Source organism: Mirounga leonina, unplaced genomic scaffold (assembly GCF_011800145.1).
Source record: "Mirounga leonina isolate KUSES-001 unplaced genomic scaffold, KU_Mleo_1.0 Mir_168, whole genome shotgun sequence".
NCBI classification, from domain to species: domain Eukaryota; kingdom Metazoa; phylum Chordata; class Mammalia; order Carnivora; family Phocidae; genus Mirounga; species Mirounga leonina.
Window position 1 is genome coordinate 75,602,541 of NW_023270426.1, and position 22,911 is coordinate 75,625,451.

At 33.4% G+C, this 22,911-nt stretch overlaps 1 protein-coding gene across 1 annotated transcript in view; it reads right to left on the reverse strand.

The window, feature by feature from the left end:
- The window catches only part of PJA2 (praja ring finger ubiquitin ligase 2), a 71,281-nt gene that overhangs the window by 20,659 nt on the left and 27,711 nt on the right, over positions 1-22,911 (reverse strand). Inside the window, exons 5-6 of the mRNA XM_035015026.1 lie at positions 14,765-14,950; positions 3,415-3,600 (exon numbers count right to left, since the gene is read on the reverse strand). Of these exons, the coding sequence (XP_034870917.1) occupies positions 3,415-3,600; positions 14,765-14,950 (372 nt within the window). The remainder of the gene's footprint in view (positions 1-3,414; positions 3,601-14,764; positions 14,951-22,911) is intronic.

The following is a 22,911-nucleotide window of genomic DNA, read 5'->3' on the forward strand; positions in this document are numbered from 1 at the left end:
ACAAAACTTCAAATGGTTAAGAGTCAACCATCTCCTAATTCTTTTCTTCTCTAGACTAAACTAAGCTAGACATTCAAAGCAGAGTATCTGCTTGTAAATTTGGTCACTGCAAAATAACCAGCTAATATTAAAAATTCTAGTATCATCCATCTGGCAATCACCATGGTAATGTGTTTCAGACAAAAAAAATCACTAATGATACTAAAACTAGTAGATAGAAGTTTGATAGTTTGAGAAGAAACAGGTTATTTACATAGTCTCAAAGTATTTTCCCACTAGATGCTTATTATTTGTCTAAAAATATGGCAACTGTATAGTGAAGAAATCTGAAAGATAACACCTTAACCAATTGATCAGAATTAAAATCACCAGTAATGGGACAATTTGGCATTATGTGCCTTCTGATATGAACTAAGAAAAACAAAATATCATTTCTATGTGTTCCTGCTGAAAATCTGTAACTCGAATCTAATCATAACATCAAATCTAAACTAAGAGACATTCTACAAAATAAATGGCCTCTATTTTTCAAAAATGCCAAGGTTATGAAAGACAAAAACTGAGGAAATGTTCCAGATTAAAAGTGATTAAAGAAACATGTTAAGCAAGAACAATGAGTGGTCTCAGTTGGACTAGAAAAAAATTCTCTAATGGCATTCATTAGTAGGACAACTATAGACATTTGAATAATGTCTGTAGATTAGAGAATAGTATTGTTATCAGTGTTAACTTCCTGATTTTGAAGATTTTACTTTCTTATATAAGAAAATGTTCTTGTTCTTCAGGACTTCATTCTAGACTATGGGTAACGAGGCACCTTGTTTGCAACATACTCATAAATGGTGGGGAAAAAAAATACCATAAATATAGAAAAACAAAGGAAAGAGAGAATGATAATACAAATGTGGTAAATGTTAACATCTAGGAAATATTAGTGAAGAATATATGAAAATTCTTTGTATTATTTTTGCCACTTTTCTGTACGTTTGAAGTAATTTCAAACTTGTTTAAAAAATTCATGGTCATATCCACAGGGAATTAATTTCCCACAATCATATTAGGTTAATAATTATAACCCCAGTTTCTTACAGGAAAATAGAGAGGTCAAGTACTTACCAAAAAATAAATAAATGGTACAGTTGGGATTTGTCTAAATCCAAAATCAACTCCCACAACACTAGTTTATAAAATACTCTCTGGGTATTCTACAACACTTCTGTGACATCATCCCAAAAACAAATAAATAAACTTTGATAGAGAATTTTTTTCTTTTAAACTAAAATAAAAAATCAAAAAGCTTCAACTTTTTTTAAGTTGTGGTGAAACAACAACAAAAAAATGTTAAATTTTGGTTTTAGAGATAAGAATTGCTGCCGTTTGCCATGGCTTTTTAGCTGTCAAAATGACGTTATTTTAATCTGAAAATCAAATCATATTTTTACTTTATCAAGCTGTAGCGACTGCCGCATAAATTAATATAGTACCACATAAGCAAATAATGAGGTGATGCCATATCTACAGAAAATTCAAAATAGTAACCTTCAAAATTTTGTCTTAAAGTTCAACGCTAAAATGCTTTCCGTATTAAAAAAAAAACTACTTTGACGCTTCCCAAATTTGGGAACAATCAGCAACATCTCTCAAATCTTAACACAACAGCCATGTCCAGAGAGATCATCAATGAATTAGAACCAAAAATAAAGTTTTCAAGTTTAAAAATTATATTCAAGAAAGACCACAATTATTTCAAATTTTTATGTGGTACAACCTTTTTTGAAAGTTATTTAGAAATATATATCAAGATCTTAATAAATACCACTTATGTCAATAATGTCACCTCTATTAAACGCCCTAAGGACATAACCTGAAGTACAGAACAAGTTATATGAGCAGAAAGGTTCACTGCACTATTTCAATGGGGAAATGATCAATTAAATTTTAGTGCAACTATAGACTAGAGCATCTACATAATGGAGCTGTAAAAAATTATTTTCATAAAAGTTTGAAAATGTGCAAAAGAAAATATTTCTTCATATTAAACTATAACTGCCTCCCAACATGCACAGATGATGCTAACTAAATTGACAATTCTGTCATTTGCTGAGCATTATGAGGAATGACTTTGCATAATGGAGACAGAAGACAGCAGCATAACAGGGAGTTCAAAAAGAGGGTAACAGGCAGACAGAGAGAGGAGAGAAGAGATAGGAGCACCAAGATCAGCAAGACCAGGACCAGGGGAGCCACTGCTTTTCCAAAAAGTTTGGGAAACCAGAACAAGGGTTTTGGAGCCAGCAATGTTTAAGATGGAATTGCAGACTGTTTGTGTGGCTGTGATGAAACACCACTTCCTACTTCCACAAAATGGTCAATTTAAAGTCTGCTTTGCACATACAACTTTTTTCCTCTTGGGAAGTGAGAATAGGGAACGGTAAGGAGGATTTCAAGGAGATGCTGAGTTTCATATCTGGAACAATGTGGAGAAGCACAAAGAAGTAGCTACACACACAGAAAGAGACAGAAAAGATACAAAGGAGAACTCAAAAACGTAAGTTCCAGAAATCTGCAGTTATCAGGGGATATGAGTAAGTTTTTCTTATCTTTATTCTTCTAAATTTTCTGTAATGGAATTTTAACTAGAAAAACAAAACAAATTCTTAAAAATACATCTATGTAGATACAGAAACAAATAGTACCAAGCCATATTTTCTCCAGAAAAAGTAACAAGAAGAGATCAGTTGGACCATATATCCTCTCTACATCTCAGTTAACTAGCTGCTTCCAGAGGTCTGCTATACACCTGAAAGATAAATCTAACTATAAACCAAAACAATTAAATTCTGACCATTATATCACGAGACATAACAACTCTATAATCCACTTAATTTATAGGCTTCTTTTATTTGAAATTCATTATTCTTTGTCAGCATAAAGTAAACTGAATACTGTCAGCATTTCTGGGAAGGTACAATTATATTTTCCGTATTTTGCATTCAGAGAAGGATAACTATATTCTTAAGATTCTTCTGATTTAATCACAGGTTTTGAAATTCTTCAAGTAGATTTATTAAGGACTCTTTTTTTTTTTGAAAGATTATATGAAGGGCTATACTTAGCATATATAGCTAAATTTAAAAGTTGGAAACCTCAAACCATGAGTTTATAAATAACTAGGATATACGGTGGGCTTCACGAGAGCCAAAGGTCAAAGAGGAAAAGAGGTCACTGCCTGGAGTAGTAGGAGGGAATCTATGTAGGAAGTGGCATCCAGAATGAGCTCTGAAGAGGAAGACTGACAGATGGGCAAATGAGAACACTTCTGAGAGATCCGAGAGACAGTTTTCAAAATTTAGAATCATGAACAAATTCTACTCAATGAACAATTAACCATGGTCATAACACTGTGTTACATACCTCCAGTCCACATCCAAGTCTTCACTCACACTGGAGTCATCCTCAAGGTTATTGTTACCATCCAGCATGAAAGCTTCTGGCTGTGCAAATTCATTGGCAGGCTCATTTCCCTCATCACTGCTGCTTTCATTGACTTCATTGTACTGTAACCAAGGAATTTCTCCCTCTTCCAAGGATGTCTGTTCCCTAATACAAACATTTTAAGGGAAGAAAAAAATATTATTTTAAAACACATCACAAAATTATTCTCTAAAAAGAGTTCTATTTAGTGCAAATAGATTATTGAGTTCTAAACTCTTGGTACTTATAGGATTCTAAAAGTCTGATGTCTTTAACTATAAAGTTATTTAAAAGGTAAGCAAATTTGCTATAGGGTCATATGTATGTAGAAATAGCTCCCAATTACATAAGGACCTATTTTTATTTTATTTTATTATGTTATGTTAGTCACCATACATCACATCATTAGTTTTTGATGTAGTGTTCCATGATTCATTGTGTATAACACCCAGTGCCCTCCATAAGGACCTATTTATTTGACATACAAATTACCTATGTTCTACATTTCCTCTTCGTGCAGAAGAAAAATAAGAAAAATTCTTTCCAGACAATTTTAATTTTTAAACACTGCTCTTGAGGGTGCCTGCACGGCTTAGTCAGTTAAGCGTCTGACTGTTGATTTCATCTCAGGTCAAGATCTCAGGATTGTGAGACTGAGCCCCACAATGGGCTCCTCATGGAACCTGCTTAAGATTCTCTCTCTCTCCCCCTCCCCACACCCCCACATCCTCACTTCTGGTCATGTACGCTTTCAAATAAATAAATAAATAAAATAAAATAAAATAAACACTGCTCTTGAGTAGTTTCCCTTCACAGTTAAAGTCCAAATTCTTCAGCCTGGCTGACAAATCCCTACACCATACATGCTTTCTCCTTGGCCGCCTTCTCCAACTGTTACCTCTCACCACTCTTCTCCTTATTCCTATTATTCCTTTTACCTTTGGAACACATGGAGAGCATTTCCACCTTGGGGCCATTTCCTCTACTTGAAATGTTTTTTCACCAGATTTTTGCACAGCTATTCCCTCTCCTTGATATTCAGGTCAAAGTCAGTGTTAGCTCCTCAGAAAGGCCTGTCTTAACCACTCATTTTAAGTAGCTGTCCAGTCACCACATAACTCTGCTTATTTTCATTATAGAACCTACTTCTACTTATTTCTACTTATCATTTTCTTGTTTAATGTTAGTCTTTCTCCTACTAAAAATAAGCTCACAGAAACAGGGACAGACAAACAAGGAAAAGAAAAAAGCAGCATTTCAAAACAACAGAAAAAAGAATTATTCAGTAAATGAAATTAGGACAACTGAGTATTCATCTAGAGGGAAGGAGGTTAAATTTCTATGTCATTATTTACCCGTTAACAAATTCCAAGTCTACATTTTAAAAATGCATGTGCACCCCACCACCACTTCTAAAACAATAAAAGTACTGGGAGAATCATGAGAGAAATTTTTACAAAAATCTCAGTGTCATTGTAAGTATGATGTAAAACCTAGAAGCCACAGACAAGACTGTTAAATTACACAACTTATACATTAAAGAAAAGTCAAAACACCAGAAGTATGGCCACAAAGATCAAACTAAGAAGAATTAATTATAATACATGAGCAACTAAATCAAGGCTGCAATGACTGAACCAAAGGTACTTTATGAATTTATAACTAAGAAAATTATACTGGTAGAATTTTCTTATTTATTTTTATTTTATTTAACAGAAAGTACTGTTTAGTATATCAAAAGGAGGTTAATTATTAGAGCATAGCTCTGACAAAGATGAATTTTAGTTTGGATTTTAAGAAGAAAAAATATTATGCAATAACATATATTTCAAGAGCACTTCTAATCAGAATTCTATTCATTCTAATGTGCAAATTTAACCTTGGGGATAAAAACATTTATGAAAGAGATGTAGATGATGCCCACATATAAGAATCAACACATTTTAAAGATACAGAAATAGTATCTCTTTATACACCTAAACCCATAAATGTTTCTTTAATCTCCGATCCTAAGCAACACTTCAGAAATAACAGGTTTATAAGATTCAGTATCTAATATCGTCTAATAAAATCAGAGAAATTAGCATAACAAAACACGCTTAATTTGTTGAAGGTTTAATATCTAATATATAAAGATAGTGGATATTTTCTTTTCATGCATCATAATTAGGTCCAATGAAAAACAAAACCCAAAATGGATTTAAAATACAAGATCAAAAATTCCTAAGCAACAGTTCTTTGCTTATATCTTTATGAAAGCACTCACCATACTGTTTTATAACCTTTCTGGGGACTCACCTGTCTCCTCCCACACTGGGAGCTTTCCAAAGGCATATAGTGCTGTCTCTCATCACTGTAGCTTCACCCCTTTGCAATAAGTGCTTAGCACTCAATAGGTACTCTTTCTATTTGTGTTGCAAATGTTAACAATAAATCCTTGAAAAACAATCTTAAAAAACAAATAATTTGGGGATTAAGCCTGGAATAGCCCTTGGAAATTTTTGTTATTTCTAATGTACTCCTATAAGAAATGCTTTTCTTTTTCCTATTATACACACATCAAAATGACTCAGTACTCTGTACTCAGATTTAGAACATAAGACTTAGATATACTGGTGAAAATGATTCAGTATAGGAAATAAATATTTTTTTTAATTCAAAGAATAAAACTAAAATAAATTATTCTGAATATAAATAATTTATAACACATCATTAATACTCTTTATATAAGGAATTCTTGGCTACATATTTTGCTTTAACATTTGATTCTGTCTTTAATTACTCATAATAATGTAGTCATAGAAATAGAAAATAAGTAGTATATGGTATACACTTTCAATTAATTACCTAAAGTTCACATCATTTCATACCATTTAACACATAATTTACCAGGCTAGAAGAGTGGCACTGTGCTGGGCCAAAGTTGGCTTGATATTGTAACAAAAGGAATTTTGCTCTTTACAAAAAAAAAGAAGAAAAAAAGATTCTGAACAATAGGGTCAAAAGTATCTTTCATATTGTGAGCTAACAAAACAAATATCCTCATGGGAATGTAAGCATATAAGGTAAGTTTAAATGCTTCAGAAACCCTGAAAATATTTAAAGCAATATCTCAGTCTTCTCTCTCTTTATACATACAACACATTTACACACATGCCAGACATACCATATGTAACACATTCACAAAAATTTAGACCTTCAATGTCCTTTCTTCATTTTGGTAATTCAAAAATTAATAAAATGCCATTATCATGTTACACAGTAATTTATGAGATGTAAAAAGACATATTATCTAATCATGTCTCCAAATGGTCAATTCTAAAAAAGGATTCCAGTAGATGGAAGATGTGGAAGGCTGTGCCTAGCACATCCACCACTGAAGTCCCAGGTATTTCAACTGGGAAGGGAAATTGCCAAGTTGTCCTTTCCTTTTGAGCACTTCCTGCACAGCATGGAGGAAATGAATGCTGCTGCCACGAGAGGAAGCTGAAAATGCTTCAAAATGTATCCCCACAACCTACTCCCAGTGAAAATCCTAGAAGACCATCAGCATCATCAAATCTCTTGACTACAGGCTACGCTTTAACTCAAATCTTCAGATGGACAGACTGATGTTCCCTTTATGATATATGATTAAAGATCCCCATTCTTCAATAAAAGAACCTAAATTTAATAACATGTGAATAGCAATATTAAAATTATCAAGATATATTAATAAGCCAATATGGAATATTTTAAAGAAATTTTCATTAAAAAGTTTTAGAATATGCTATTATATAACCATGCGTCATAGAATTTTCTGAGAAATGAAGAAAATGAAAGTCAGACAAGTCAAATAAAACCTCTAAAATACTAACTACTCTGATTTTATATTCTGAGTGGTTTCTTTTAGCTAACTGATCAGCAATTTGAGTATCCATTATTTGCAGCACAAAATTTCAACCTTTGGGTTAGTGCCAAATTTTAAAGGGCTGAGGCTTTCATGAAATAATCTGTATTATAAGAAACTTCATAAAATCCTGGACAGCATAATAAGCATTCCTAATTAACTGGTATTTAATTAACTGGTTTTCATTTTATAAGTCAAGACACATGTTTAAGTAGTTGCTAAACTTGAGGGATAAGCTCATTTTTAATAATTCTAATTGTAGAGCAAATTTTTTAAGATTTCAAATCCCTATTCTGGAATTAAAGTACAAAGGAAAGTAAGTGAAATTTGAGATAAAAGTCAAAAAAACTTCAAAAGGAATTATAGTTTATAAAATCAATGGTACCCTGTTCCATGTCATCCAGTCACAAAAGATGGAACCCAGCACCTCATTTGAAGAACTGTTTATTCTAATAAATTCAGTGTTAACAGGAAAAGCAAAATATTAAATTTTTATTAAAACATTTTAAGAATATTTATGTAAAAAGTTTGTAAAGTCACCAAAACAGCAGGAAAAACTTAAAAGAAAAATACACAAGTGTGAGATACTAATTTAAATTCAAAAATACTACTTTAAAATACTAATTTCAATACTGTCCAGCAATTATTCAATGTTTACCTAATAAGTTTGTTGTCTAGCTTTCTGAAAGCCTATTTCCCACCTTTTCTTCTTTCTTTCAATTTCACAATCGTCCTATCCTCCCCACTCAATATCTAGTAACAACAAGAATACTGAAGTCACCAACTCATCTTTTCTTCCCACTGGAGAACCTACGGACTTACCTACACTTGTACCTACCTACTACCTTCCCATTAGTTACAATGGAAGTCTCTGTTCCTAAAGGCCCTCTCCTTAGATGTGGATCCTAACCCTTCTCATCTTCTCAAGAACTTCACTTTATCTTTCCTCTAATTATTAGTCAGTTATTCTCCTCTGCAACATTCTATAAGCAAATAATCATGCTTCCAGTTTTGGGGGGTGAGGACATTTTCCTAGGCCCAACATCCACCTGTGGCTCCTTCCCTTTGTGAAGAATTAGGTATGGTGACTGTCTCTACTCTCTCACCTTCAATTCCCTTTATTTTTTAATTTCCTTTTCCCCCTAAATGTAAAATATATACCATCTATTTAAGTTATAAGGCATATTCTATTTAACATCCATAAACCCACCACCCAAACCAGGAACTAGAATATTATCACTGACTAGCAAACACCTTATGCACCACACCTATCTTATCCCCTTGGCCTTGCCCTCCAGGGAAAAGTACTCTCTGGATGCCACTGTCATTCCATTGTTTTTTGAAACAATTTTTACTAGTTTTGTATACTTAAACAAGATATTTAAGTTCTGCTTGCTTTTAAGCTCTGTGAAACAGATATCATACACATTATTTTTCCAGAAACAGCTGTTTTCATTCAGCAACATATCTCTAAGATTCATTCATGTTTTTGCATATAAGTGTGGCTGACGCATTCCCACTGCTGTATATACTCCATGTATGAATATACCACTAACTTTTCTCCTATGAATATTTGGGTAATATCCAGTTTTATAGCTTTCATGAAAAATACTGTGACGAAATTCTTGTACACAACTCCTGGGCCACATGGGGAAGTTTCTCCAGAGTATACACTTAAAAAGTGATACAGCTGCTAGTCTACCATGCAAATGTTAAAATTATTACAAATTTCAGTGCATGTGACTTACCTCACACCTCAACAAGCATTTATATCCTCCAAAACACCTGATATTACCAAATTTCCTAGTGTTTGCTAATCTAATGGGTAGGTAAAAAATGATACCTCCTTGTGATCTTAATGTATACTCCCTTGATTACTAATGATCTAAGTATCTTTTGATATTTTTACTCACCATTAATATTTCCTCTTCGGTGAATTATCTGCTCAATATTTTGAGTATTTTGCAATCAGACTGTCAGTTTTTCTTCCTGATTTCTAGGAGTTCTTTATATCCCGCACATTAACAATTTATATTCTATAAATATATTCTACTAGTTTTTCCTTTTCATTTTCAGTTCCTCTTCCTTTTATGTCTTTTGTCCTTTATTATTTTCATATCATATCATTCCCACCAAGACCTCTACTATGATGGCTGCTGAAATGGTGGTATGAGCACCCTTGTCTTGCTCTTGATTTTAAGGGGGGAGGGTTTAATTCTTCATTATTGAAAATGATTACTACTGATTTTTTTTTTTGTAGATACCTTTTATCAGGTCAAAGAAATTCTGTTCTGATCCTAGTTTCTAAGTTTTTATCATGTTGAGGTATTGAACATTACTAAGTGATTTTTTTCCTATATCTATAGCATCTATCATATGAATTTTCTCCTGTATTCTGTTAATGTGGTGAATGACATTTACAGGTATTCTACATTAAAACACCTTTACACTTCTGGAATTAACTCAGATTGGTAATTGAGTTTTACCTTCAAAAAATATATACTTAAAAATTCAGATTTCCAATTCTGTTTGGGATTCTGACATGCATTTAATGAAAGACATAGTTCTTTTTTTTATTTGAAGATTTTATCTATTTGACAGAGAGAGAGAGCATAAAAGCAGGGAGAGCAGGAGAGGAAGAAGCAGGCTTCCTGCTGAGCAAGAAGCCCAACCCAGGACCCTGGGATCATGACCTGAGCTGAAGGCAGACGCTTAACCAACTGAGCCACCCACCTGCCCAATGAAAGACATAGGTTTATATTTTCCTTCACATACTCTTTTGGTATTAGGGTTACACTGGCCTTTTAGAATGATTTGGAGAAACAGCTCCTTTTCTTCTCTTGCAGAGTGGAGTGACATGATCCCTGAAAGTTTAGTTTAAGAGAATTTAGCTCTAAAACCATCTGGATTAGTTGTTTTCTCCACAGTAAGATTTTAAACTACTGATTACGTATCTGTAATATTTATAATATTATTCAGGCTTCCATAGTTTTGGTGAAATTTTTTTTCCTGGGAATTTGTCAATTTCTCCTAAGTTTTCAAATTTACTGGTACAAAGTTCACAGTACTCTTCTTACTCTATTCAATCTTTATTGTATTTGTGGCTGTCTACACTTTTGTATTTCAGTATTATTTACTTGTGCCTTGTCTTTATTTTCTTGTTCACTATCCAACTGGATTGTCTATTTTTCTTAATCTTTTCAAGGTACCACCTTCTGATTTCTTTGATCCTTTCTATCATAACTGTTTTCTAACTTACTGAGTTTTGCTCTTATCTTTCCTAATTCTAATTCTTATTTTCTTATTTTCTTTAAGATTCCTTTTCTATTTTAAGTTAAATGTGTAGTCCCTCCATGTTCAGGTTTTCTTCTTTTCCAACTTCTTTTCTATCTTAGAAAGATAAATTTCCCTTTACCAATTTCACTGCATCCCTCAAATTTTAATTGTGGTGGTATTCTCATTATCGGTAAGTAGAGAGCATTTTAGACTTCAATTATAATTTCTTTTTTGTCCTACTGGTTTTTTAAAAGGATGAACAATTTAAAATGTATGGATTTTTAAATTTTTCATATTTTTGTTATTTATTTCTAAGTTAACTGCATTGCGGTGAGAGAATATAGTCTTCAGGATACTGATTCTTTGAAATGTGTTAATCTGTGCTTTGTAGCCTATAATGCTCAGTTTTTTGTGTTTGTGTATTCCACAGGGTGGGATGTTCATTAAACCATGCTTAAATGAGTTATTCAAATCTGTTAAAGATGATGAATTTCTTATATTCATGAATTATAGGTAATTGAGAATGGTATTTAAAAATCTCCCAATATGACAGTTAATTTGTAAATATTCTCTAGTTTGGTTAAATTTTGATTTACATATTTTGAGTCTATTTTATTAGGTGCATTCAAGCTTAAAGCTGCTCCATTTTACTGGTAAACTGGACTTTACTACATACTGACCTTCTCATTCTCTCCAATAATGCTTTTTTGTCTTTAAGTCTACTTTGCTAATGTTAATTTAACTGTTCCATTTTTGTTTTATATTTGCCTGAAATATCATTGTCTATCCTTTTACTTTCAATCTGTCTGTACACCTAGGCTTTAAGTGTATCTTTTGTAAAAAGCATTCAACTTTAAAAAGATAAATCCAACTGATCTGAAGTTTTGACTTTTACAAGCAGATTAGGCAATTTATATTTGTTACAGGATTTGTTCCATCTTACTTTTACCCCCTTTTTAATGATTTTTTCCTTTCTTTACTTTTATTTGGATTGACTTTTAATATTCTTTTTCCATATCTTAATTCCTTTTTTCCTCGTCTACAGGTTTCCAATACATATAGTTGATATTCTTTTTTTGCTGGTTATCCTTGAAATTTTACTATACAAATTTAACTTATGTCAAAAGTTAATTCGGAACCCTCTCCCAAACAATACACTTCAACTTCGATCTTCCCCTTTCAACTAAAATACTACTGGTGTCCTGTGTTTTAGTTCTGTCCCCATCACCCCTCACTTTTATTTTTTTTAAACGAATTACTGGGCTTTATTATTGTATGGTATCAATGCAAGTAACTGATGATTTCCACAAATGTTTCTGTTTATACTCATATATTTCTATATCTAACTATAATCTGGGATATTTCCCTTAAACTTAAAAGTTAAATATTCAAGCGTCTACTTACCATCTACACTGCATGTCTAAATGGCACTTAAAACTTCCAAAAAAGTTCTTACTTCCCATTCCTCTCCCCAGACATTCCCATCTCAGTCAATGACAGTAACTACCCACTGTTCAAACCAAAAAACCCAGCCATAACTGATTCCTCACTCTCCCTCATCTCACACTCAGTCCCTCCTATTATTTATAACTCAAAAATATTCTCAAACCTGTTTACGTTTTTTAATCCTCACTACCATCCCCTAGTCCAACCGCCTCGCCCAACTTTCTTCTCTTTTGTACTTCAATACCTTTCTAATTCAATCTCCAGAGACAAAGCAACTAGAGTGAATCTTTTAAAAATCTGTGTCAGATCAATTAAGCAATTAACTCTCCACTTAAAATCTCCCTGCTCTGTGAATAAATTCCAGATGCTATATATCCTGCATAGTTTGGTACCTGCCCACTTCATCTCCTACCACTCTTCTTTTCACTCATTCACTTCGGCCCCACTACCTCCATACATATCAAACCCTTTCCTTTTTCTTTTTCTTTTCTTTTTCTTCTTTTTTTTTTTCTTTTTTTTAAAGATTTTATTTATTTATTTGAGACAGAGAGAATGAGAGAGAGGAGGGTCAGAGGGAGAAGCAGACTCCCCGCCGAGCAGGGAGCCCGATGCGGGACTCGATCCCGGGACTCCAGGATCATGACCTGAGCCGAAGGCAGTCGCTTAACCAACTGAGCCACCCAGGCGCCCCAAAACCCTTTCCTTTTTAATACCTCTGCTCTTATCTTTCCTTTTGCCCAGAAAGCTCTTCCTCAACCAAGAATTCCTATCTTTTAGATCCCAGCTCAAAAGTCAGTTCCTGAGAGTACTCCCTGGCCACTCTAATTAATGTAGGTCCCTACCAGTTACTTTCTATCATATGAATGTTTTCCTTCCTTCACAGTAATCATCACAGTTTATAATTCATCAAGTTTGTATTTTGCTTAATACCTGCCTCTCCCACCACAATGTAAGCTTCAAGCTGGAATCTTAGTTTGTCTTGCTCATTTAATTACAGGATCCAGCACAATGCTTGGTACTGATTAAATGCTCAATAAATATTTGTTGAATGAATAATTACTATCACAAATTACATATGAAAAATTTAATAATACTTAGTAAACTAAGTAACAGTGATTCAAGAAGCTCAAACATAAAATCAGAAGAGAAAAAGACCACCATTTTCAATCTCACTGTCAAAACAATTATGTTTGTAAATTTCTTTCTTTACAGATTTTCTAATATATTTTATTCCTTATGGAATTCATCTCAAGTTGGAAATTTATACCTTTTGAGAAGTACAAATGTTAATGTTAGTCCAAGCTGAAAGTTATGAAAATATATCTACCAAAATAGATTCCATGAAAGACTAAAAATCAGAACCAGTTATCAGAAAAAACATTTAAATTAACAGGTACTACCTCACAATAAAACACAAACCTAGGTTTCACAAGAAAATACTGACAACCTTTAAAGGAATAAATAAGCTAAACATCAAAGGGCTAAAAAAAAGCACACACATTGTTTTAGCAAAGCAAGTATCACACTTATCCAGACCAAAAAAAGAGACAATCGCACTTATGCCTCTCAACATAAAAATCCTATGTCAGTAAAAAAAAATAAAAAAAATAAAATCCTATGTCAAATATTAGCAAACAGAATCCAGCAGCTCACTGAAACAACAAACTATGACTATGTGATAATGTTTGTTTATTTCAAGAAGACAGGGTAACTATTAGGAAATCTAGCAACAAAATAATTCCTCATGATCATTAGGTCAAAGGTGAAAAATCACTACGATCATTTCCACTGATGCTAAAAACACTGTAATAAAATTTGACAAACATTTTTGCTAGAAACCCATAAAATAATAATGGGGATATTTCCTTAGTGTGATTTAGAAAAAAAAAAAAAATGTGTGTGTGTATGTGTGTAAATCAAACTAAAAGCCAGAATCATTCTTACTTGGGAAATATTAGAACAAGGGTTATAAACCATGCCCATGGGTTATTTCCAGCCCGCCACCTGTTTTTATAAATAAAATTTTGCTGGAAGACAGCCACACCCGTTCATTTACATATTGTCTATGGCTACTTTTACACCACAACACGGGAGTTGAGTAGCTGCAATAGAGACTGGCACACAAAGCTTAAAATATTTACTATCCAGCCCTTCACAGTGTTCAGTCTCACAACCCCTGGAACTAGAGCATTCCCATGAAAGTTAGGAAAAGACAAAGGCATTTACCAGCAATCACTGATTTCAGAGGTCTCATTGGATGCAATTAAACAGAAATACTAAGACTTCAACTTCTGTAACTTTCTCCATTTCTGTGAATAAATCGCTGAGTTCCCTCTTGCAGCTGTCCTTCCCCTGCCATCGCCTCCAATGTAGAGCAAAAGCAGCTCTAATTCACTCACATCTAACTCAACCAAAACAATCTTTTAAATGCCCAAGTTTTCTTTAACACGAAGTGGAAATATAAACTATATCTCAAGAGAAGATAATGAAATTACCAGAATTTTCAATCTAATTGTTCTTTGCAAAATACCAAAAGCATAATGAAAAAAAAATCAGTAGGATTAATGGTCCTACACAGGGCTTGCACATGTAGTTAACAGCACACCCAACATCTGAATGTGATGGATACCATTCTTGGACAATACACATAAAAATAATACATCTCACTGTTAAACATACCCTTCCTGTAGAGACAATTCTTGGTTTTCTTCTTCAGGACCACTGCTATCACTCTGTAGTTCAGGTTCATTCTCATCTTTTCCTGGCAAAGTTTCCCAGCTTTCATCACTTGATGACTGATCTTTTTCTGTACCAGAAAACCGATGAGGCAAAGAGGCAGACCATTCTCCATCACTGCATTCTGAACTGCAAATTCAGAACAGAAATACAATAACTGTCACTGTTTGTGCATTTGTCACTTGGAGGCATCAGAGTATACAGTGGACGACTGATGCCACACACGCTTCATCAGGTGCCAAGTCAATTTAAAAAAATATTTTTAAAGTATATACATAAATAAATACATTCAGCAGAATGTAACTTTTTCAGATGAATAAAGCATATGGCAAGTTATAGAATATCAATTTATTATTTTCTTCACTAAAGTAAGTAATTCCATGGTGTTTAGATATAGGTTCTTTAGTTTTTAAGCCTATTTCTAAATAAAATTTTAATTATAATTTGGTAATCATAGATTAAATGTTTTCTGAAATAAATAATAGATTTATTACTCATCGGACCCAACTAAAACAATTTTTTTTTTAAAGATTTTTATTTATTTATTTGACAGAGAGAGACAATGCAAGAGAGGGAACACAAGCAGGGGGAGTGGGGGAGGGAGAAGCAGGCTTCCCGCGGAGCAGGGAGCCCGATGCAGGACTCCATCCCAGGACCAGGATCATGACCTGAGCCGAAGGCAGATGCTTAATGACTGAGCCACCCCAAAACAACTTTCTAATTACATACTGACAACTGGGGACATATCCTCTATGAATAAATTTCCACTATTAACCATGTTTTAAAAGCTTAACCATTTTTTTCCTTCCTTTTCTTACAAAAGACTTTAAAATGAAAGGAGATTCAAATTCATAAAAAGCTGCACTGACTAATCCTTACTGAAGTCCTTTGGTAGGACTGTGAACACAAAATAAATTTCAATGCAAGAGAATATGTAGATAAGGAACCAAAGGTATGATAAAGGGGTTAACGAAGAACCTCAGAAAATGACTTTTGGTTATATTTAACTTTGGTTAATTTGGTTGCATTTAACTACTCTTTAAATTTCAGTTATCTTGTATGTATTAATGGTGAAAATAAATCTTAAATGCCCCTTCCAATGATACCAAGCATTCTGGTCAAGAATCCCCTTAAAGATTTCCCTTTGTGCCTTGATTTTTGAAAAACAAAAAAAAAAATTAATAAATTTTAGTTTGATAATTAGTAAGAAATAACTTTTCTTTATGATGATATATTACTAATGGTTATATTATTAATGATATATTAACTAGACTAGTTAATGAGTTCCTCCTTCTATAGGCAGATGAACCCAAGAGATCAAGATGCTATTAAGAAAGAGGAGCGCTAATGTTAAGCTCTGAGAAGTTAGAGGTAAAAAAATAAAATCAACTTCCAATCTTTAGTAAATGATGGGCAGCAGGGCACAAACATTCTAGAGAAGGAATGCTATATAGCTCTGTAAAAGGTGTTCCTTCAGTTGGATAGACCCTGATTGCTTTTATTTTGTAAAATTTTCTGTAACCCCCAAAATAATCTAAGATCAAGTAAATCATGTCTAGATTTGTGCCAGTGTAAAAATCTAACAGAAGATAGTTTTAGAAGATTTTCTGAACTAAGTTTCCTTGACTAGGAAGCCTCTCAAATTTAAAGCTCTATTACCAGCTCCAATTTTTGTATGTCATTCACAATTAGGCTAAGCTTTCTTTATTAATTTGTGGCAACTTTACTTATTTAAAAGAAAACCTCATATTTTAAACATTTTATGATCCTGTCCAGAAAAACAATACCTAAAAACCTCTGAATTTTTTTTAACTTAATAATTGATGGACTATTTCCAAATTTTAATATAAAAAGAATGCCTATGATCAATAGTCAATATAAAGCCTATGTCACAGATTGGTAAATTCAGCCTTTTGGCCAAATTTGGCCCCTCTACCTGTTTTTCTTATGGTCTCTGGATTAAAAATGTGTTTTTTCTTTTCTTTACAAGTTTATTTTTAATTCTGCCTCTTAGTCAGCAAAATCTAAAATATATACTATCTGGCCCTTTAGGAAAAAAATCTGCAGATTCCCGCCCTGTATCATTATTACTCATTATATATAATCCTCACCCCTAAGTAGGTAACTTTTAAATATATATCCCTAGCCCTGACCATCTGCCCTCCAGACAGTTTTAGATTTTCACCCTCCTTTTTATAAAACAAAACTTATCTGACAGATAAGTCTCTTCTTGATTTTCTATCTGCTAACAGTATTTCCCTGCTCGCAAGCTGAAAATCACATATATTTGACCCCTCACAAACTCCTATGTTTAAGTCCTTTTTACTTTCCATTCTTTCTGTAAAATGTCTTTTTTTCCATTTCCCCTAAAAACCCTGCCTCCAGTATTTTTCTCCAAACCTAGACCTAGACAGTCAATTATTAGTTGGTGTCCCTAAATTTAACCTCATTCCATCCCCTCACTTAAAAGATGCATTTCAAATATCACTATTGCTTCAATTTATATCAAATAGTCCATACATAATATTACTCCAAATCCTTCACTTTTTTACTAAAGCAGTATTTCACAAAATCAAGCCATTTGCCTACTGCCCTCACAATTTTTGCTGCAGTCATACATTAATGCTGTGTCTTAAGGTACAGTAGTTGAGAACACAGGTTCTGGAGTCCGTCTGCTTGGATTTGAACCCACCACTTACTAGTTGTGAAAAAGTTAGTTAACCTTTCTGTGCCTTTATCACCTCACACATCAGGTGAATTTAGTAACAGTACCTAATAACTCACTGAGTTCATATAAGTAAATGAATTAATACCTACAAAACATTGTAACAGTGCCTGGTAAATGATAAGACATCAGTAACTGTTAGCAAATCTTTTTTTTTTTAACAACTTTCTTTCTTTCTTTCTTTCTTTCTTTTTTTTTTTACTCAAATACTGTATTTCCTTTTCAGGTTTATGGAGATGTTTAAGTAAATACTGTAGATAAAATGTTTAGAACAATTTTTGGAAGATGCTAAACATTTAGTAAAGGGGGATAGTTACTTTAATATATAAGCTGTCTGCTTAGATATTTCAACTGGATTTCCAACCAGCACACCACCATTTTCCTCTTTTCTCTACTGAAGAAAATCTACTCTGAACTCTTGGTTTGTCTTACTGAATGTCAAGATCAGCCTCCTGGTCACCCAATCTGCTTTAGTCTTAGTCTCTCTTTATACCAGGAGTCAGCAAACTATGCCCTGACCCATTAGCCAAATCTGGCCACCTGTCTGTTTTTTAATGGCCTGGAGGCTAAGAATGTCTTTTGCTTTTTGTTTGTTTTTGGTCTTTTGTTTGTTTGTTTTGGGGTTTTTTTGCATTTTTAAATGGTTATATAAGTACCTATATAATATCCTTGATTTTGCCTTTTGGTCCACAAAGCCTAAAATATTTACTATCTGATCACCCTTTGAAAAAAGTTTGCAGACCCCTGAGGTTCAGAGAAGACATAGCAAAGAAAAACCAAACATAGGTCAATGGAAGAGAAATCACAGAACAGGAAAGGGTGAACAAACTGCTCAACAGAAGCACTAAAGTTAAAAAAAAAAAAAAAAAAAAAAGTACCAAGAAAAGTCAACTGGATGTGAGAAAGAAGAGGTCACTGTTCACATCAGAGAATATAGAAATTATACTGGGAGTTAGATTTCAAGGCATTTAAAAGTGCAGAGTGGCGGTATAGAAACAGTGGGTATGGAATATTTATTCTGAAAATTCAGGTGGAAGAGAAAACAAACAGGCAAGTGGTTAAAGGAAAAGCAAGATCAAGTGAAGGTTTCCCCTCAGGATTTAGAAAAATTACAGAATGAGGTGGAGGGAAGCAACTTTGGTCTAAGAATAATAAAGTCAGGTGTCAGATATGACTATAGACACAGAATGAGACTACTCACCTCTCTTTATTGAAGAAACAATTCAAAATAGGAAAGAATACTAACATGTTGCAATATGGAGAAAGGAAAACAAGAAAGTTCAGATTTAATTATTTTACTATCTCCAGAAAAGCAAGAAACAAAGTTATTTACTAAGAGTGACAGGAGTGTATGGAACTAAAAGCAGAGAGAGAAAAGATTTAAAAATAACTTTTCAAGTAGAATAAGCAACAGAACAAATGTGGAATAGTGAGGACCCATGTGTACTTGAATATAAAAGCAAATATTTGAGTTAAACATTTTAAATTCTCAAAATGAAACCTAAGTACCACTTTGATTTTCATATGGTCTTTCATTAGTATTGTCTCCTGTTAGCATTTAGAGCTATATTCAAAAGCAGACAACTGTTAACTTGAATGTTACATTCTACACATTCAATTGTGAACCAAAAACATTTTTCACATATAGAATTAAATTAATGTGATTTCTAGACAAATAAGATCATTTGTGTAGTACAAATCTTAGATAGAAATAAGATACAGAAGTATAAGCATCCATAAGCAATCTTACTCCTTAAATACCCCAAAGAACTGGTTTGTTAGTCTTCCCTGGCATTTATCACATCCATAAAAACTGAACTATAGAGGAGCCTCAAGAAAAGTGAAATTTTGGATAATTTTGTCATCTGACTAGCTGAGGATCAAAAACACTTTCCGATTTTTATTGAAAATACTCTGTACTTCAGACAGTACACTGAACATAATCTAAGCAGTCTGGGGCATTTTACCGGTAACAATGAACTATGCTGTAATACACTGATACAAATGGTAGTTGTCCAAATCTATAAGGCTGCTTAATTTAGTAAATAAGGCCCAGATGGTTCTGAATTGTGCCTGCCTTTTACAACTTTCCAGTCTTTTCCCTAAATATCAGAATATTGTCATCTGTAACTCCCTAATGTGCCTGAGGAACAAAGCTCTTTATCCCTAATTTACTCCTTCTAAACTTTTACGAACTTGGAAATAAGATTAAAAGGTTTGCTAAAATGTTACAGCATATGCTTTAGGATCTTTGCTGGCTGCTCATAGATGCTTTATTTGTTGGGACACAGGGATATCAGAGGAGGTCCTTCTGCAAGGAGCTTAATTTAGTCTCATGATAATTACCTTTGTTTTATCTTCCTCATAAGGCTGCTGAACACCAAGGGAACAGGGATCATTATTCACATTTACAGTGTACCTGTCATAAAATCTGACACTTAAGAAGATTTCAATAAATCCTTTTTGAATATAACAAACTGAAATCAACTAAATAGCTGCTATTCCTTTTATTTTCCCAACATCATCAACAAAAACGCTGTCCCGACATTTTTATCTTAGGTAAGGTGTTTTTGTTTTTGTTTTAACTTTTTAAGCAATGTCAAGGCTTAGGGACAGAAAAACTCTGAAACCTCAAGTGCTCTAAGAAATGGTCAGTGGGTGGCATGCCTCTTCCTTCACTTAGACCCAAGGTTAAAATGTGCTGGCATGGTTAAAAGGTTCTTTTAAACTCAAGATCTTGTCATGAAACAGTTATTAAAATTCTCAGGGTGTATTTCAAAAGAGCAGGATGTTAACCTTAGCTCTTTGGTCTAATTCCAAGTCTGGTAATTACATACTGCCTATTAAAATTCCCCTCGCAACTCTAATTTAGGTGGTGTTCGGTTCCTGTCAAACAGCTCAGAGCAATTCTACCAGCTGTGATGCTTATTCCATAGAGTGTAATGTTTCGGATATGATTAAGTGATCACTTAAAAGTTTTCAGGGAGGAAACAGATCATGCATTCATTCAAATACTTTTCACTTTTAAAGAATATATGAACTATGTATTTTTTTTGAACTATATTTTTAAAAAGTGGCCAAAATTCCTATAACTAAAAATGATTTTAGTTAAGTTCTGGATAAGAGGGTTCTATTTGTAGCTATTATAATATAAACACGACAAGAAAAATTTTCAAGTACAGCATCTTTAGGTTTTATAAAGCAAACTCAAAAAGAATCTCAAAGATTCAAAGCAAAGGGTATTTATACTTTCTTTATCAAGATACTTACTGTACAGTCACTGTGTTTCCCCATTTCTCCAGTCTGCTATTATCAGAACTCAACAGGACTATAGCAAAACATCAAGTAGATGAACAAGTGGCAAAGTGAAACTAAGTAGGAATGTATGGTTATTAAATTTCAACCTTTATCTGACAGCATATTAAAAGACATTCTGGCAACTGTGATCCTTTGCAGGGAGTTGAGGGCAGAGGAACTGGAAACAGCATAGAAACAGAAATACTCCGCAATCTGTCCAGACTACTGCAATCTGGTCCTAAACCCATCTCAAGGCTTACAGATGGCAAAAGTGAGTGGAATCCTAGGTAAAACCATTATCCTCGAGAACTTACTCTGTGATGGTAGTCTTAAACAAACAAACAAAAAACAACCCCAAGTGTTTCTGGCATTTCAATGTGTCTTAAAGACTGCTCCACAATTAGTTCCATCTTTTAAGCACAACCCAACTTCAGGTTCTATAAATCAATATATTATCAAAAAGCGAAAGAAAAAGAAGTTTCTATTAACTGCGTTTTCTTTCTCTGTATATTCTATTTGTAAAAAATCTATCATTATTTAGAATATGGACATATCACTTAAGGAAACAAATTATAATTAAACATACTAAGACAACACCCTATAACCATTCAAAGTCCATAGTCACTCTAGGCAAATAAAACACTAATACTAATGACACACACACAAAAATCAATTTAAACCAAGAAAACTACTTTTGAGGTTGATAAACAATGCAAAAGTTTCATCAATTTTATTAGATGACATTAGGCCTGACTATAAAAAGCAGGGAGAATAAAAAAAAAAGAGGTTTTTATTTTTGATTAGTGTGTCTCCAAAGATGAAGGCATGGCCAACTTAAATTATTTTCTTCAAGAAAGCAAAAATGTAACTGGGGTAAAAATGCAACCCTCATACTTTCAAAAAGACAAGTTATCTAAGAAAGTAAGTTGATGTTATTATTATTATTTTTTAATAGTAACCTAGAGGTACAGTAAAGTTTCACAATCCAATCCAAAAATCTTAGGGCTGAGTATGTTTTGAAATTCAGATTTTTTCCCCTGAGATTTAGAAATACTACTTAACAATTCCCAGTGGGGTCCAACCCAACCCAAAAACTCAGTAATCAAACACTTTCATATTTCTACAGCAAAGTGTTAGGAATGCTTCAGAAAAAGGCCTCATGTTAGTTCAGATCCAGATCTGCATCAAGTAAGTTAACACCAATTCAGGTTTTGCTGTCAATTTCCATTTTAGGAATTCTGTGGATTTTGCATAAAAGATTGTGAAACTAAACTGAAAAAACAGAAATAAGTTAGGCAAAGGTTAACTAATTTTACCCTTAAGCTTAAAAAACAGAAGGTCATATAAATATTGTCTGCTAACCCTTGAAGTTTACAAACTTCAAGATAGTAGTAGAAATTATATTTCAACTGTTTCTACAAATCACTTACATTGTATTATAGAAGCTTTATCCGTATGTCCTAAAAAAACCCAATATATTTTATTAATTTTATGACTTGAAATAAAATATATAAAATGTATTCATATTTAAAAGGAAAAATTCCTTCCTTTGTAGTACTTTCTAGTTAAAAAAAAAGTAACCGTTATTTCTACAAGTTAATAAGATCTTGAAACTGTACTGTAACTGAGCAGGGTTGGCTTCAACTAGCTCAAAAGGGTATGTGAAAGCCTGGGCTCTGGGGTAATGAAAAGTCAGAAGCTGGACAAAAGAAATTTTCCATTTCTCTCTTCTTTCTATGGTCTTACAGTTTGGGGGTGGGGGGGAATTCTATATAAAGGAACCAGAACCAGAATGCCTATTCTAAGAAAAGCTGTGAGGCACCTGGGTGGCTCAGTCGGTTGAACGTCTGACTCTTGAATTTGGTTCAGGTCATGATCTCAGGGTTGTAAGTTTAAGCCCCAAGTCTGGCTCTGTGCTGGGCATGAAGCCTGCTTAAGATTCTTTCCTCCTGTCCTTCTGCCCTTCCCCACCCCCACCCCCCTCACCCCACTCATGCTCTGTGTCTCTCTCTCTCCCTCTTGAAAGAAAGAAAGAAAGAAAGAAAGAAAGAAAGAAAGAAAGAAAGAA